The sequence below is a fragment of the Carcharodon carcharias genome, chromosome 5, assembly GCF_017639515.1.
Source record: "Carcharodon carcharias isolate sCarCar2 chromosome 5, sCarCar2.pri, whole genome shotgun sequence".
Taxonomy (NCBI): Eukaryota; Metazoa; Chordata; class Chondrichthyes; order Lamniformes; family Lamnidae; genus Carcharodon; species Carcharodon carcharias.
This window is the reverse complement of record NC_054471.1, coordinates 42,694,764-42,713,656: the sequence shown is the minus strand read 5'-3', so window position 1 is coordinate 42,713,656 and position 18,893 is coordinate 42,694,764. Positions and strand designations below refer to the sequence as shown.

Here is an 18,893-nt window from a genome sequence, read left to right as displayed (position 1 = left end):
CTTAAATAAGGGTAATGAGGGCAGAGGAATGAGGGCAGAGTTGGCTAGAGTGGACTGGGAAAGGATTTTAGCAGAAAAGACAGTTGATGAACAATGATATATCTCAGTGAGCAAGAAGGGTTCTAGGAAAGGGATAAACCAACCATGGTTAACCAAGGAAGTTAAGGATAGTGTCAAAAGAAAAAACATACAATGTGGCAAAGATTAGTGGTAAACCAGAGGATTGGGAAAGTTTTAAAAACCAACAAAAGATAACCAAAAAAAATGGAGAAAATAAACTTTGAGGGTAAACTAACAAGTAATATAAAAAAGGACAGTAAGAGCAACATTAAATATATAAAAAGGAAGAGAGAGGCCAAAGTGAACATAGGCCCCTTGCAGAATGAGGCTGGGGAAATAATAATGGGGAACCAGGAAATGGGAGAGGAGTTGAATAAATACTTTGCTTCAGTCTTCATGGTAGAAAACATTAATTGCATTCCAATACTAAATAATAAAGGGGCAAAAGAGGGGGAGGAAATAAATACAATAACTGTCACTAGAGAAAAAGTACTAGGAAAACTAATGGGGCTAAAGGCTGATAAGTTACCTGGACCTGATGGGTTGCATCCTAAGGTATTATAGGAAGTAGCTACAGAGATAGTGGATGCTCTGGTAGTAATCTTACAAGGATCGTTAGGTTCTGGTAAAGTCCCAGAGGATTGGAAAAGTGCCAATGTTAACACCCTTATTCAAAAAGGAAGGGAGACAAAAAACAGGTAACTATAGGCCAGTTAGCTTAACATCCGTCATTGGGAAAATGTTAGTCTATTATAAAGGATATAATGGCAGAGCATTTAGAATTACATAATCTAAACAAGCAGAGTCAGCATGGCTTCATGAAGGGGAAATCATGCCTGACAAATTTATTATAATTCTTTAAGGAGGTAACAAGCAGGATAGGAAAAGGGGAACCAGTAGATGTAACATATTTGGATTTCCAAAAGGCGTTCGATAAGGTACTGCACATAAGGCTACTTAATAAGATAAGAGCCCATGGTGTTGGGTGTAGTATATTAGCATGGATAGAAAATTGGCTAAATAATAGAAGACATAGAGTTGGGATAAGGGGGTCATATTTAGGATGGCAATCTGTAACTAGTGGAGTGCCACAGGGAACAGTGTTGGGGCCTCAATTATTTACAATATATATTAATGACTTGAATGAAGGAAGCGAATGTATTATCGCCAAATTTGCAGATGATACAAAAATAGGTGGGAAGGCAAATGGTGAAGATGACACAAGGAGTCTACAGAGGGATATAGACAGGTTAAGTGAGTGGGCAAAAGAGTGGCAGATGGAACATAATGTGGGAAAATGTAAGGTTATGCACTTTGGTTGGAATAGAGAGGCTGAATATTACTTAAATGGAGAAAGACTGCAGAGAGCTGCAGCACAGAGGGATTTGGAGGTCCTTGTGCATGAATCCCAAAAAGCTAACATACAAGTTCAACAGGTAATAGGAAAGGCAAATGGAGTGTTGGCCTTTATTTCAAAGATTAATGGAGTATAAAAATAGTGAAGTCTTGCTAAAACTATACAAGGCACTAGTTAGACCACACCTAGAATACTGTGAACAGTTTTGGTCCCCTTATCTAAGGAAAGATATATTTGCATTGGAGGCAGTCCAGGGAACTTTCACTTGGTTGATTCCAAGAATGGAGGGATTTTCTTATGAGGAGAGGTTGAGCAGATTGGTCCTGTACTCATTGGAGTTTAGAAGAATGAGAGGCGACCTTATTGAAACATATAAGATTCTTTGGGGGCTTGACAGAGTAGATGCTGAGAGGTTGTTTCACCATGTGGGAGAGTTGAGGACCAGAGGGCACAATCTCAGAGTAAGGGGACGCCCATTTTAAATAGAAATGAGGAGGAATTTCTCCTCTGAGGGTAGTGAATCTATGGAATTCTTTACCACAGAGGGCAGTAGAGGCTGGGTCGTTAAGTATATTCAAGGCTGAGATAGACAAATTTTCAATCAGTAAGGGAATCAAGGGTTATGAGGAAAAGGCAGGACAGTGGATTTGAGGATTATCAAATCAGCCATGATCTCATTGAATTGATGGGCTGAATGGCCTACTTCTGCTCCTACATCTTAAGGTCTTATTAATCGGTTAAGACATGACTACACAAAGCAGCTAGCCCAGTGGCTGTGTGCAATGGAATTGGCTTGTATGTGGAGTCAATTGACTGGAGGCAAAATCTGCAGATCTGCCCACCCTAGTGGCATAATTGCGAGCTAAGGAAAACCCAGAATATTGCTTCAGAGAGGGGAAAAACAGGAAAGTCGATGGAAATTAGTGAAAAATAAATTGAACACAGATCTTGGAAAGGATTTCTTTGAATGAAAAATGTTTGGACCAACATATTGGGTGAGGTAGTAGAGACAAAAATATTTATAAATGAATGCTCCATGTGCAGCTGGAAGTTATAATGGGAGAGTTGGCTACCAGAGTGACAGCTATTTCACATTCTTGACTTACCCTGCATTATTATGTTCTTACATTTAATGTAGTCAGTTGCATGGGTGTCAAACAGATCACATTCTGGCAAGAGCACTCGATGGAGTAAATAAGGAGAAACTGTTTCCAGTGGTGGAAGGGTCAATAACCAGAGATCCCTCATGTTAGTTATTTTCAGGTGCAGCTGTTACATAGGCACTCACAGCCTTGATTTTGATCCCACAAAAACAATGAGAATGACTAGTCAATGCCTTTTCTGAACTAATTGATTGGGGGATAGGATTTCCCTCATCGTCTTCAGATTGCGGGATTGAGTCTTGAGGATCTGGAGTTGGGGTTAGGATTGCTACTCATCTTCACACTGCTGTCTGGCTATTACTCTGAGAGCAGCTTGCTGATCACCATAGGCAGATAATTAGCTCCAGGTTATAGGCTGCCACCTTTTAATTCTAACAGACACCAGAGTCTGGGAGCGAGTGAATGGAAGTGAGTTTCTGGTTTTGCTTTCAAACCTTGGAAACACTAGTCTTGTGTAAATTTAAACTGAGTCAGACGAACAACTAAGAGTGTCCTACAGCAGCTGTAAGATGGAGAGAAACCAATAAAAATCACAAGCTAAGGGCTAGCTGGGATACATGGGGACTGAATTTCACCTTAAGCCAACAAGTCCAAATGGTTTTGGACTACTTTTACCCCCCATCTGAATCTCCATGTAACTCGTGCTCAGTTCTCTGGTCTAAGCTCATTTGAAAAATTTTTCATAACTGGGCCAGCAATAAAAAAAAAGAGTGGGATAATATGCAATGAAGGCCTTTTAAAAATTAAGCAACTTAGTTTCAAATTCAGCAGAATATTTATAGAGCCCTCCCACCTGGAAGTCTGCCCCGGGCCTTTTTCGCATGAGCATTCTAGTGGCCAGTGGGGAGCTTAGGCCCAGCACTCACACAGGCTGGAAAACCGTGCCCTATGTTTTTACATACATGGACCAAGCTCCTGTCTGCTTTGTTCCAAGCCTGAATGAAAGATACAATGGGGCCCAAATAGCCAGCAGGGATCTGGCAGAATTGATTTCTGCTGCATTTCCTGGTCTCTACCACCCCATTTGTGCCCAGAATTGGGACACAAAGACAAAAAAAAATCAGTCTGTGTGTGCGTGAAACCAGCTTTGTGTCAAGATTGAAAAGCTGCCTCACACACTTATACCTGAAGGCTAACTTTACCTCTACTAGGAACTCGGGAGAAGACTTTGCCAATACATTACCAAAACCATTCACTAGTCAAGATTGTCCTGCAATACACAGATAAGTTCCACCTCCTTTTCTGTGGTACAGACCCATACCTGTAATCCTTCTCCCCTTCACTCTCCACCATCACCTCCAACGAACTGATGGAATTCCTTATCACAAAGAATGAGATCATCCATTCAGGTGCTTCAGTCTCATCCCTTCACTCCCCTTGTTCACCATGTCAACCTTCCCCCAAGATTCCTCTTGCCCTAGCCCTGGATTGGTATTTTTTTTTAAGTTTCTCTCCTAGCTCTCTTCATTACCTTTCCTAGTTCATCCTGCCAATGAGACCTACCTACTGCTCTCAATCCAATTGGCACTTCCCTTCCTGCTGACAGACTGTAAATGGCTTTCTTTCCACAGGTACTTCCCTCCTCCCTTTCAAAAGCACCTTCCTCAAAAAAAGGTCAACTCTCAACCACACCCCCCCCCCACCATCCTTGCAAACTTGCATCTGTAACGTCCCTTTCCTCTCCAAAGTCTTTGAACATGTTTTCATCTCCCAAATCCATGGCCATCATTTGCACAACTTCATCTTTGAATTTCTGAAATTGGGTGGGCGGGGGGAATTTTCCCCATGGGAGCAGGGGGCGGACCCGATCCCCACCCGCGATTGGGTCCATGCCGTTTTACACGGGCAGACCAATTAAGGCCCGCCCAGCGTCCTTTATGACTCCGGTGCATAGCAGGAGTGGTTGGGCGAAGGGCTCTGCAGAGGGGCCATGGAGGTGACTTAAATCCGGAGGGTAGGGCATCGGGGCAGGCCAGGCCGGAGGGTAGGCCAGTGGGGCAGTGTGCCCCACGTTTTTCAGACGAGTGCCTAGCTGCCCTCCTGGAGGAGGTGGCTACCTGATGGGAGACCGGAGGTGGAGGCCCCCCACCTGACTGAACATGCGTGGGAGGAGGTGGCTGAAAGTGTTAGCTCCCATGTGGTGCGGCGCACATTGCTCCAGTGCCGCAAGAGGCTCAATGATTTCCTGTGCTCGGGAAGGGTGAGTACCACATTGCCTCAAGTCACTTAATGCAATCGTCCCCCTTTCCTTCTCAACCCCAAAGCTGCCCCCCTCCACCCGACCCCCCCCCCCCACCCCCCACCCCCCAACTCTGAGTACAGTAACGTCATTGAATCCCTCATGGCATGGATCCCTCGCTGGGTGGGCCGGCAGAGATGCCTATGCCCAGTTCACCCTGAGAGGGTTGAGCTAGGATGTGTTCTGCATCTACAGCATGTGTGACACTGACGCCCAGAGTATAGAATGTGGTAGAAAGCTAAGGGTCTGCACCCAGGCAGAGTGCTGGGACTGCGAAGCATGTCGAAGTGAGGGGGCTGAAATGCTGGGAGGGGAGCTTCCAGTTGGCGGGGCACCAACCCATCTTCTGGTGTTTGCGCTCTATGTGCTTGCGCCTCCTTGCTTAGCAAGTGTGAAAGAGGCAGCATTTGGTCAATGCGGGGGGGCGGTTGGGGGTCAGCCCTGGCTTGTTTGGGTGAGTGTGCGGCAGCTGCGGGGTGACAAAGAACTGGAGTCCTGCAATGTCCCACTCTGGCTGGGTTGGTAGGGATGTGATGGGAATTCAGGTGCAGGCTGGACTAATCAATGCTCTTCTCCTCTTTTCAGGAAAAGACTGTGCACAATGTGTCGGAATGAATGTGGACTCGTGGAGGGCAGGCCCAGTCGGCCATTCTTACACCTTGAGAGGCACCATGCCCCCAGGTCCACTGGTGGCGGTGAGGCTGGGCTGCCAAGGGGAGGTATGTTTGGCGAGCAGTCAGGTCACTATGTGTGTCACAGAAGCCATGGCACTGCTGAATGCTCCATGATTGAACTTAGCAACGTGGGTTTATCCTTGATTATTGAAGGATGAATGCATAATGATCTGGAGGAGTGGCAAGCAAGTTGACATTGTCTGCACTGTAACTAATCAAATGTCCTTTTCCTTCCTTTCAGCATCACTGGAGCAGGACCGGGAGGAGGAGACAGAGGGCCCACCTCTCACTCCTGAAGCCCCTGAGCAAATGCACTCTCCAGCATCACATCTTCTCAGCCAGGCAGGCACCAGCACAGATACTAGCACCTCAGTGGGAATTAGATCTTAGGCTAGTGTCCTGGGGCACAATGGTGAGGGCATTTCACACTCACTTGAGGTGTGGGCAAAGACAGAGAGTCCCCAGGGTGCCGGCAGTCGGAGGACAGCTGGGGACTAGGTCCTTGCTTGGTCGGTGGCCGATGATGTGCCTCTGGAGTCGTCTGTTAGTCAGCAAATGCTGGAAGTGCAGCAGGGTACGCGGGATGATCTGGCGGAGATACATGAAGTTATGCATGGCATGGTGCCCGTGCTGGAGGAGTCCACGTAGAGCATCACCGATGCAATGAGCCTCATGGCTGAGTGCCATGCTTCCTCCATGGAGAGAGTGGCGACCTTCATGGAGCGGCACCTCCAGAACAATCAGGTCTTCCTGGCGTTGTGCTCAGACTAACAAGCTCTCACAGTGGCATTGACCTCAGCTGGTCAGTGCAAGTGTGGGAGATGGTCTGGGCACCAAGTATCGGAGCTTATCCCATCTACGGTGAGCAGGGAGGTCCGAAGTGATCTCACATTGGCGCAGCAGCTGCCTGTCATCTCTGTGGGCTCCTCTCAGGGCACTCCAGATGAGGGCAGCAGCTCCTCTGCCCCTCTGCCAGTGACCATGGTATCCGATAAGGCTGCGGCGATTGGGGTGAAGCCAGCTGTGGAGCTACCGCTCCCTCCCAGGCGGGGCCATTAAATGCTCCGTGGGCCAGAGGACGTCCACCAAGGTCATCGAGGCCAACAGGACAGCAGAGTGAGCAGGCTGTCTCAGATGCCAGTGCTGGCGAGGGGGGATCACCTAGACGTAGCACCCGAAAACATAAGCTCAAGGCACCTTAGGTACACCATGGGATTCTCACTGGTGCTTTTATGTTGGCCAATAGTACTTAGTTGAAGACTTGGTGTGATGTCCAACCCTGTTTTTGTTTTCTTTATGAATTTACTTTTGTTTACTCAATAAATTTTGACATGTTGCCAAGCCTCAAGGTGATTCCTTACTTCTGCATGTGTACAGGAAGCCATGATGTTATGAGTGAGTTGTTTGACATCGAGCTTTATTGACAAGGGCCTTAGTTAATGTTATTATCCAGGCTGATTTAGCACTCAGGTACCGAGTATGGAGCCTGCAGCCCCGGCATGTATTGACGGTCCATCTGTGGTGTGCTAGCTGAAGATTCTTAGGATTAAAGCCTCCCAGGTGCTTCTGCCTGGGTCAGTGTCTACCCCCTCAGTGTGCTCATCCTTGGACTCACTGCTGGACACATCATGTGCATCTGGAGCAACTGCGTCTGTGGCTTCCTCATCCACTGCATCCCCCCCTTTCCAGCACAAGATTGTGCAGAGCGCAGCATGCAACCACTATCAGCGACACACGATCTGGGGAATAATGGGGTGCACCCTGGAGCAGTCCAGGCATCAGAAGTGCATCTTGAGAAGACCGATGGATCTCTCCACCACAGCCCTTGTGGGGGATTGGCTCCTATTGTACCGCTGTTCAACTTCTGATATTGGATGGCAGAGAGGCATCATGAGCCACCTTCTGATGGGATAGCACTTGTCACCCAGCAGCTGTTCATCAAGCCAGGCTGAAACACTGAAGAGTCTTGGCACCTGGGAGTGTCTGAGTAAGTAAGCGTTGTGGGAGCTGCCTGGGTACCTTGCACAGACTTGCAGAATCTGCACCTTGTGATCACACACTATCTGCATGTTCATGGAGTGGAATGTTGACTCCTGTTGACGAAGGCACTGGGTTCACCCGCTGGTGCCTTGATGGCCACTTTTGTGCAGTCTATTGCACCATGGATGCAGGGGAAGCCAGCAACAGCCGCAAAGCCTCTGGCTCGCTATGATTGACATTGCCCCAGTGGTAGTGGATGAATAGAGCGCCTGTCACCTGCTTGACACAAGTGTGGACAGCTGATTGGGAGACAGCAAAAGATCACCCACCTACCCTTGGAAAGAGCCGGAGACATAGAAGTTGAGGGTAGCTGTGATCTTTAGAACCACTGGCATGGGGTGTCCACCCAGTTTGCGGAGAGTTCAGGGCCTATCATCTGACAGATGGAGGTGACTGTCTCCCTTGAGAGACGGACCCTCCTTTGGCACTGGACCTGTCGTATTGAGGTAGCTGCTTTGCAGTCTGTATACCCTGGCAGCAGGATCGTGGCATCTTCTGCGGCCCCTTCCACCTTGCACTTCCTATTGGCCCTGCGCCCCTTATGCCTATACCTCTCCTCCCAAAGGTGGCTCCCCTGGAGGCTGAATGTGGGCTCCTGGCCTCCTCCCCCTTCTGGCCCTCCCTTCCTCCTCAGAGGAGGTGCCTCCAGTGGAGAGCACAACTCCCATACCCAGGCTAAAGGAAGGCTTCCTGAAAGCTGCAGGTCCCAGAAATGATCTTTACTGTCGAGTCCTGACCAAGGCGTTTACTCCTGCCCGAGCAGCTGGTATGAGCTTTGAAGTCTTCCTGCTCACTCAGGCAAATAAAAGTTACCTTCACACTTAAATCCCTTGGCCCGTTAATTGATGGCAGGCGCTCATCTGAACTTAGAGCGCACCCGCCTTCCCAAATATTGCGATGGCGCACGGTGACATCAGGACGCTCGCCCTACGTCACCGCGTGTCATTTCCTGTGTGGGCATGCTGGGACCGCCCCTGCATGCTGACGGGAAAATTCTGGCCCAGGTTTCCACTTCTGTCATAGCTCTGGCAGTAGACGGATGGGTAGCTCCAAGTCCTCAGAAGCAAAAGAAGCCATTTGTGCCTGTACTGCATCTTTGCTGGAGCAGTCCAAACCCCTGTTGCTATGCCTGTCTCTTTATGGGGTATGTGGAACATTCCTTGTTCCAGTCCTACTCCAGCCCCCTCCCACAACTCTTCCTCCGGTACATCGGTGGTTACTTCGGTGCTGCTTCATGCTCTCGTCGGGACTTGGAAAAATTTATTAATTTTGTTTCCAATCTCCACCCCTCCATCATTTCCACGTGGTCCATCTCTGACACTTCCCTTCCCTTCCTTGACCTCTCTGTCTCAATCTCTGGTGATAGACTGTCCACCAATATCCATTACAAACCCACCGACTCCCACAGCTACCTCGACTACAGCTCCTCACACCCCGCTTCCTGTAAGGACTCCATCCCATTCTCTCAGTCCCTTCGCCTCCGTCGCATCTGTTCCGATGATGCTACCTTCAAAAACAGTTCCTCTGACATGTCCTCCTTCTTCCTTAACCGAGGTTTTCCACCCACGGTAGTTGACAGGGCCCTCAAATGTGTCTGGCCCATCTCCCGCGCATCCGCCCTCACGCCTTCTCCTCCCTCCCAGAAACATGATAGGGTCCCCCTTGTTCTCACTTATCACCCCACCAGCCTCCACATTCAAAGGATCATCCTCCACCATTTCCGCCAACTCCAGCATGATGCCACCACCAAACACATCTTCCCTTCACCCCCACAGGCAGCATTCCGTAGGGATGGTTCCCTCCGGGACACCCTGGTCCATTCCTCCATCACCCCCTACTCCTCAACCCCCTCCTATGGCACCTCCCCATGCCTACGCAAAAGATGCAACACCTGCCCCTTCACTTCCCCTCTCCTCACCGTCCAAGGGCCCAAACACTCCTTTCAAGTGAAGCAGCATTTCACTTGCATTTCCCTCAACTTAGTCTACTGCATTCGTTGCTCCCAATGCGGTTTCCTCTACATTGGAGAGACCAAACGCAGACTGGGTGACCACTTTGCGGAACACCTTCGATCTGTCCGCAAGCATTACCCAGACCTCCTTGTCGCTTGCCATTTTAACACTCCATCCTGCTCTCATGCCCACATGTCTGTCCTTGGCCTGCTGCATTGTTCCAGTGAAGCTCAACGCAAACTGGAGGAACAGCACCTCATCTTCCGACTCGGCACTTTGCAGCCTTCCGGACTGAATATTGAGTTCAATAATTTTAGATCTTGAACTGTCTCCTCCATCCCCACCCCCTTTCCTTTTCTTCCCCCTCATCCTTGTTTTTTCCAATAATTTGTATAGATTTTCCTTTTCCCACATATTTCCATTATTTTTAATGTATTCCACCGATCATTTATCTATACCTTTTATGTCCCTTTTAGTCTTATTTCACCCCACCCCCACTAGAGCTATCTGCACCTTGCTTGTCTTGCTATCCATTCTTAATTAGCACATTCTTTTAGATAATATCACCACCTTCAACACCTCTGTCCTTTTGTCTGTGACATCTTTTGGTTATCTCCACCTATCACTGCTTGCTTGTCCCAACAACCACCCCCCCCCCACCTTAAAAGAGCTCATATTTCACCCCTCTCCTATTTTTACTTAGTTCTGTTAAAGGGTCATGAGGACTCGAAACATCAACTGCATTCTTCTCCGCTGATGCTGCCAGACCTGCTGAGTTTTTCCAGGTATTTTTTATTTTGGATTTCCAGCATCCGCAGTCTTTTTGTTTTTATCCCTGTTGGCTTGGCCCTCTCCCCATGTTTAATCTTCAGCTGCTAACCTACACTTCTAGTAAAAGGTCTCTGCCTCAAATACTCCCTATGGCATCAGCCTGTATTTCAAAGACTCTAAAGGTGATTGGGAAAGAAAAGGCTGATTTGGAAAGCTAAGAAATAAGGAGCGTAACTCAATTCTGGACAGTATCCCACTATTATTGATGCTAATTGTAAGGGCAGGTCATTTTGGTTTGTGGATAGTGGCTATTTAGCCATCCTGTTTCCCCATTAGATTGCCATTCTGAGGACCCACTTTATTTTCACCTGCACAGAGTTAAAATTGCTGCGCACCCCACTTACCATCCCTTTAATCCTTCATTGCCATATTTACTAGCACCTTCTGTGGGGCAGCACAGGTGCCTTCCTGATTCAGGCAGGAGGCTCATTCCTATATTCCACTGAGAAAATGTAAATGGGGCAGTTTCAGTAACTGGTGGCTGATTAGTCAATTTTGTAAGCAGGTGGCAGGTTGATAATCTACCCCAATAAATCCAGATTTTGGGGTTAGGGTGAGTGCACCTTGTGTCTTCTAACTGTAGTCTCTGAGGTCTGTTGGTTCCCCCAGACTACACCACTGTCATGGAGTACACAGAGATTATCCTGGACATTATCCTGATCCATCATCACAGACCTGGTGGGAAGGGGACAGACTCGGGGGGTGGGGGGGTCGCTGTAATGATTGCTTTGTTTCATTGTTAGTCTTATTTCTTTATATCTACTGCAATCCATCATAATTCAGTTCAGGCAAATGTTCAGATTTTAATCTATCACTAACATTAGTGCCGTTAATGGAGTAGTTATGCACCTTGATCTAACCTGCTAAGGATTAATCTAACACCGCTGATGTTGAGTTAACTCCCAAGTGCTTATTACTGAGTTTATCTTTGGCTTGGAACTTCAATCATACCAAGATAATTAAACTACAAAAAGTCAGTCATTCACTGGAAGCTCACAGGTCCAAGTGAAAGGTGAAACGCAATAGCAATAGGTGCACTTACATAGCATCTTTTCACACTGGACTATATCGGAGCAGTTTACACAATAAGTTGTTTCTGAAATGCAGCCAGCGCTTTGAGAAGTTTGGGAATGGGAAACTGGTACTTGCTGATCACTTTTTGTATCCCAAGTCAATAAACTACTGTTTGTTGTTCCGGTCACCTCTTTACAGAAAGGATGTAATTGTATTACAGAGGGTGTAGAGGAGATTTACAAGGATGTTGCTAGGACTGGAAAATTGCAGCTATGAGGAAAGATTGGATAGGCTGGGGTTGTTCTCCTTGGAATAGAGGAGGCTGAGGGGAGATTTGATTGAGATGTACAAGGTTGCAAGGGACCTGGATACAGTGGATGGGAAAGGACTATTTACTTTAGCAGAGAGGTCAGTGACTAGAAGGCATAGATTTAATGTGATTGATAGAAAGATTGGTGGGGAAGGGGGTGCTGGAAGAGATGAGGAAATTTTTCTTCACCCAGAGAGTTGTGGGGATCTGGAACTCAACTTGCTGCCTGCAAGGGTAATAGAGGTAGAAACCCTGAACGCATTTAAAAGGTGTCTGGATATGCACCTCAAGTGCTGTAACCCGCAGGGCTATGGACCAAATGCTGCAAAGTGGGATTAGGCTGGGTGGCTTGTTTTAAGGCCGGTAGAGACACGATGGACCAAGTGGCCTCTTTCTGTGCTATAAACTTTCTATGATTCTAGCAGCAGAATAAAGATATGCTTTTCTCTTACCAATCTGTTACATTACTGCATTCAGGTGAGATGATCACATACACAAGTACAGCTGAGGGAGGCCATTTAGCCCATCAGTCTCATCCTTTCATATTAACCTATGCCCCCATCATAGCATCTATAACCCTGTTGAATCATCATAACATCTTTGCCTTTTCCAATTTGCCCAGTCATCACTGCTTGTATAAAGGGCATCAGCCCAAACCTGCCCTTTAACAGTTTGCACCTAGTTGAGTAGAAATTGTTAATTAATCCAGCACAAAAAGAATTAATCCCTTTAAAAAGAATGCTGCACATAGCAACCCTGATCATTTCAATTAATCCTGTTAAGGAAATTGGGAAGAAGGAGAATAATTGGTTCTTTAGTAAATGTTCTCCCTTAGATAAACAATTCTATTAACAGTACTCGTTAATTGGAATGTACTGTACCTATCATTAACCCAACCATGAAACGTGGGTTTTGATTTGCTGGATAAATTCTCATTATAAGAACATAAGGTGCAGTGCATATAATTGAAATGCCCTAATGGAGGCTTGCTGGAAAGTCCCGTTAAAAAGGAAGTTGTACACATTTACCAGTGCTTCCTGCTGCTTCTTTGTGGGCTTTCTGATCTCCGACATTTGAAGGAGGAGAGAAGTCAACAGGCAAATCAACTGGCCCCACTGCGCCATAATAATTTCAAAGCAGGGAAATTCGGAATAGAGAGTATGCAGAATTACAGGAATGGACGCAATAAATGCTGGCCTAGCCAGCGACACCCACATCCCGTAAATGAACAATAAAAAATTCTCTCAGAGAGTAGTTGCATCTACTGCCTTATGAGGAAGACGAGTCTTTGAATGGTTTCAAGGCAGTGATAGACAGATTCTTGATCAACAAGGGGGGTTGGCAGGAAGTTACAGTTGCTTCAGATTGAATGGCGGATCAGGCTCAAAGGGCTGAGTGGCCTACTCCTGCTCCTAATTCGTATGGTGCTGCTCTGGCTCCTGCTCCTCTTGTTCCTCATCGGAGGTGCAAGGTAAAAAGCTGTTCCCGTGCTGCAGCGAAGGCTGACAGAGGGAAAGTGTGGATCAAGGTACGTGAAGTCCAAGAAATTGGAGATTACCTGTCAAGCCATAAGAGCACACTCTCGGAAGTGCTGCAGCCTCTCAACTTGGCAGGACTGCAGTGATTCACTTTCAATGCTTGAAGGCTTCCCAGCCTGATTTCACTGAAGCACTAGTCGTCACTCTGGTTGATCCTGACCAGTTCCACACAGCTCATGAAATCCTTGGGCTGGCTGTTAAAGCTTGGTTGAATCCTGAGCTAATTGCCTCTTAGAATTTTGCCCCAAAAATTGGAGAAGAGCAATGTTTAGTGCATTTGCATCAAATTCCTCTTTCTGCTATTTTAACACTAACATTAACCTCAGCCCCCTCAACCGCTGGTAACAATCTTACTTCCTTTCATCCCAACCCAACCCTCTGTGCCTCTCATATTGTAGAACGAAACAAAACATTTTAAAATGGGGAGAATGTGAACAATAAGAAGGGATGTAAGCTAAGAGAGAAGGAGACAAAAAGGGGGTTTTTGAGGACCGAGCTGTAGCAAGGTAAACTGGTTGTGAAGAAGAGCTCCAGAGGACTGGGTCATCATGGCTCAAAGACTGATCGTGTAACTGAGAGCTGGTGGAGGGGTGCGAAAGCAGAGAATAAGTACTGTACTATTCTGGAATCAGGGCAATAGGTGACACAGGCTTCACTGTTATGTCTTAAAATTTCCCAAATGGAGAGCGAGACGAGGCCGTGGGTCATTCCAAAATGAGGACAAGAGTTCTGAAATCAGGGGTAGAGGAAGCAGAGTGAAACAATGATGGGGGGGGGGGGGGGTTGATGGAAGTGCGGGATTTTGCGTGGCAGAGGATTCAGGCTGCAGAACCAAAAGTGGAAGTTTGAGTGGAATTGTTGCGTTTCATTTTTTGGCTTGTGATTCAAATCTGGGCTTGTCTGAAGTGAATGGATCAGGTCGCAGAGAAAATTGGTGTTTGGTGACCTCTGGTGGTTATTCAGATCATTGCATGAGAATTAGGCATTAGGAGCAGTAGGGAAACATCTTATGCAGGAATGAGCTTTGCACAGTAAACTATACAGTAAAAATTTTACAATTTTTTTGTAAAACAAAATACAGGTTACAATTATAGATCATTCACAAAATATTGCTTTTCACTTTTTCTACAAGTGGACAAATTAGAACGATCAAAAATGATTGGGGGCGGGGGGCGGAAATCACTTTGTTTAAGCTTTCATACCTGGCTGCAAAAAATCAACTTGTATTCACACAGCACCTTTAAAATAATAAAACATTTCAAAACATGCATGTTATCAAGCAAAATTTGACACTTAGCCACGGGCAGATGACCAAAAACTTGGTTTGCAAATAAAGAAGTTGCTGGTATCAGGCAGACGGGAAGGTAACAGTGTCCCTTGGTCCATGGGACCCATTAACCATGGTGGAGATCAGCAAATGCCAAACCCTCTGTGAAGTGCCATCTCAAGCACTGTACGTTTCCATTCTCTAATCTGAGATTGGATCACTGGTAACATTACCTACAAATCAGTAACCCCATTCTAAACTAGTTGCTAGTGCTGGGGATGGCACGTCAGAGGGCTTGGCAGTTGCCAACGTTTTGCGCACACACACACTTTCATTGTGCCAAAACAGGACAGCACACTTCCCTGGAAAGTGAAGGAGGGGCAAAGGAACGGCTTACGGATGTTGAGGCGTCCAGGCTGAAGTACCTCTTTGCTTTTAGTTGGGTTCTCCACGGATTCTACAGAGAATGGTCCTGTTCTCCTGAAAGGCACTGACCCAGCGTCACTTCTCACTCAAAGAACAGAGGCACTGGAGGCTGTTTCCTGTATAATGGTTGCTGACATGAACTGATGTTCCTGTGGTCAGATACCCACCTAAACAGTAATTGAGTGCAAATCTTTTTGAATTATAAGATTGATAGTGAAGAGCCTTGATGTCCACCTGGTGGTTGTCTGTCAATCTAGATTTAAAATCTTAATCTGTTTCACCAATTTGCATCTGGACTCATATATACACAGCATATGTTATCTGTGCACCATGAGCTGTCACCATGGATGTACCAATGTAGCAGAGACACAAGAGGCACTAATGTTGGAAGCAGCTATATTCAAGCCTTAGATAATCTACTCTGATAGGCAGAAGATCCTACGTTTCTTTCAACATGCATTTTATTCCCAAGTCCTATGTACAAGGGTACAAGACATTCACTTTCACCATGTGCGCTAAATAACAGTGTAGAAATAGAAAGTCATTTAAATAATTGAACACATGAACATATTGCTGAGAATGAAACATTCCTAGGGGTAAACTGCAATGTCTTCCTCAAAAAACCTACAATAACATTGAAACTATTATTGTACTTCCATGAAGTGTGCATTTACTAGTTTGCAGGCTGCATTGACAGTGCTACTAGCACAGCTTGATGTAATGTAGAGTATGCTCCCACCATATGCACAATACCAGAAAATATTAATTTGACTTTTTCTCTTTAAGGCAGCAGTATATGCTGCACCCAATCTGGTGCTATGGATCATCAGCTATTGGACACTACTTGGATGCTTGTGTGCTAGTCATAATGTAGCTTCTTTGTAAATGAGAAAGCAGATGACAGACTACTCGGTAAAATCTTTGTATCTTCATTCATAAAACATCAACTTACAATTGTTAAAAGCAGTGAGACTGTGTGTTCAGCCGTACACATTTGGCTTTTGCTGAAAATACAAATTATACAATTGTGATCAAATGGCCCAGCCAACCACAAACATAGGCGTTTAAAAAAGCTGTACATGTTTATTCAATGCATTTTCACATCATTCAAACAGAAATCCAAAGTGTTAGATAAAATTTTCACTGATTCAGTTTTCTCAGATAATTTATTCTGGCTATCACTACTTTTCAACGTTACTGAGACTCCAGACCAGCTTCCGTTAATATTCTACAGCATAATTTACCCCTTAGACTGCCAGCAGCTCAAGAGAACTTCTGACTCACTGGGTCAGAAATTTTTAGCTTACACATTATGACACAGGTCGTCTTGTGGCGCAGGGGAGCCATAAGCTCCAGGTTCAAGTCCCACCCCAAGACTAGATGGCCATGCAATGTGTGTTCATAAGGGGGCCAAACAGATTGAATATCAACCAGCAAGTCCTTCCAACACAAGCCACTGGCAGGCAATCAGTGTGGGAGAAATTCCTGGTCAGCTTTGGTGATGGAAAGTACATCGGAGCTTCTACCATCACTAACCATAGCTCCAGACTACAACATGCGCAGCAACGTGAACTTTCTGGATGAACTGTAGCACCACCACTACCACACTATGACACAAGTAATATTAATTATATAAACTAAAGATACAAATTTAAGTAAAACATTGCTGCCTCACTTAGCCTTCTCTTTCCCCGTTCTATTATTATTTTAACTCTCCTTTCCAAGATGTACTACTTTGTAACATTTTTCACTAAAAAAAATGGAACTGAAACACTGCTAGTTTTCAGCTAGCCTCAGTGCCCATTTTGGAAGGAAGAACACTGTATAAAAATAAAACCAGACCTTGTAATTAGCTCTAAACCATTCACTTCGCTGATTACTTTCATCAGCCATGATAGGGAACCAAAGCCCTGACCTTAACCTGCTGCGTCCCAATGAAAATGGGAAATACCGTAGGTTAGCATGGTGGCAGGGTGACACTCACGATCTTCTCGTTGACCCTGTACCACATGCCTCTTTAAGATGTGTTTTGGATATTTGTGGGAGACTCCTGTCCCCTCCCCCACCCCCCCACCCCACCCCAGCAGGTGGGGGCCTCAACGAGATTCAAAAGTCAAGGTCTGAAGACATCAAACAAAGCCTGACACTAACTTAACTTAGTGTCGTGAGATTGGTGCCTGCTCATCGGGGAGCAGCAGGCCCAGAGGAGGGCGAAGAAGGTATATGGATATGTTTTTTTTTAAGTTTCCTTGTGAGCCGGGAGTAGTCCTGTCTGGACCACACAAGGATACCAAGGGCTTCCCCTGCACCAGGTTTCTCTCCCCGGACTGTGATCCTTTACCCATCACATTGCCATCCATTTAGCCATCTTGTCAGGGACTGTTCCCACAAAGTCCCAGCTGCAGCCTCCTGTTGCATTTGCCTGCAGGCCATAGATCGCTGATGCTGTTTTTTGGTAGGAGTGGGGCGCCAAACGTATTTAAACAAAGCCGAGGAGCTATACTGACCCAGGTCTCATGTTGATGAGCTTTCACTCTGCTCCGTTTACCTGAGTTAAAATTGGGTAAAGACTGATGTGACTGTGTCAATAATTTATTAACAGTCGCTTGGTACTACAGAACTTGTATATTGCTGAAAAGAATGACATGTTGCTGAAGCTTTTCATCTTGCACTCACCAGGACAAATGCAAGAGTGTCAAGTTTCAAATAATCATAATAACTTGTACCACAGGAGTAAAGGGAGCTGATTGCTTTCAAGTTGACACCAATTGGCTGAGGTGTTGTCATGGAGAAAGTGACAGGGAACCAGAGGTTCCCCAAGCTCCTTGTTAATTCAAAAGAGGTGCAAAGCTTGAACATATTCCTTGTGTTTGCAGAGAACAGGTCCCTGTGTATGAATGTATGTCGCTTCTAGCAAGTGTAGATGAGCCACGTTGAGCTTGGCTGATTACCTTAAATTAGTTGTTGGTGTAGCTATAAGCTATTCCCTTTTCAGCAATACTTTATTACTTTTATCTTTCTGAAAACGTGCTTTCACTTTGAATTCTTGCACTGTCCATGGCTGATTCAACACCTTCTCAGTGAATGGCAATGCATTTACTCATGTTATTGGAATTTTCTTGTACCTGTGTATAGAAGCTTCTGTTACACCAAGGCTCACTTGGAAGATACCTGTTGGTACTAGAGAGGCCAAAACCTTTCTTTGAACTTCAGACTGCTTTGTTTCAGCTACTAACATGTGCTCCATGTCAGCATTTTCATCTGGATGTGTACTTGGTTCCTTTGATGTTGCATCTGTGTTCTGCCAGGCATCAGGTTTTCCTTTGATACTCTGATGGCTCTTTGGTTTCTGCCATTGCTGTATATCCAGCGAGAGTTCTTGGCTAAGTAGTAGTACAAGGGTTCCATTGACACTAAGCACCCTATTTAAAAAAAGCGACCATAGGTATTAGAGAATTTACTCTACAGTCATATTGAATTTCAGCAAGAGCTTGAAGGAAAGGTTTAGAATTAAAAAAAAATTGAGGATCATTTGGTTGCAGGATGTTCATAACAGAACTCCAGTCTAGATCAGTTTCTGCTAACTGAACTCTAAATAGGCCCAACTGCAGCAACACTCATGAATCATCCATGACAGAGGAGCTTGTTTGATTGATACCTGGCATATCCAAACCCCTAACACTGTGGCTGCAATATGTACAAGCTACAGGATGTTCTCGCCAAGGTTACTTTAACAGCCACTCCAACCCTCGTGACTTCTACTATCAAGAAGAACAAAAGCAACAATGTCATGGGGTGGGGAAACCATCACCTTCAAGTCACACACAATCCTGGATCTAACTAGCACCATCAGCACAAGGACTGCAGGAGTTGAAGGAGAAGGCCACCACCAAAATCTTCGGTAACAGCAAGAGGAGGTAACGTGGTTTTAGCAGCATCAAATAAAATGCAAATGAAAAACAGACCAACTAATAGCAGACTTTTCAGTACAGTGATTAAAACCCCAAGCGGCATCATAAAAC

At 45.7% G+C, this 18,893-nt stretch overlaps 1 protein-coding gene across 4 annotated transcripts in view; it reads right to left on the bottom strand.

The window, feature by feature from the left end:
• Positions 1-16,965: 16,965 nt before the first annotated feature.
• The window catches only part of thumpd2 (THUMP domain containing 2), a 35,089-nt gene continuing 33,161 nt past the window's right edge, over positions 16,966-18,893 (bottom strand). For 3 of the 4 annotated variants that reach the window (XM_041188473.1, XM_041188474.1, XM_041188475.1), the window contains one exon: positions 16,966-18,293. In XM_041188473.1, coding sequence (XP_041044407.1) covers positions 17,972-18,293 — 322 coding nt within the window. In that variant the 3' untranslated portion in view covers positions 16,966-17,971. The remainder of the gene's footprint in view (positions 18,294-18,893) is intronic. The other variant, XM_041188476.1, reaches the window with a different exon arrangement.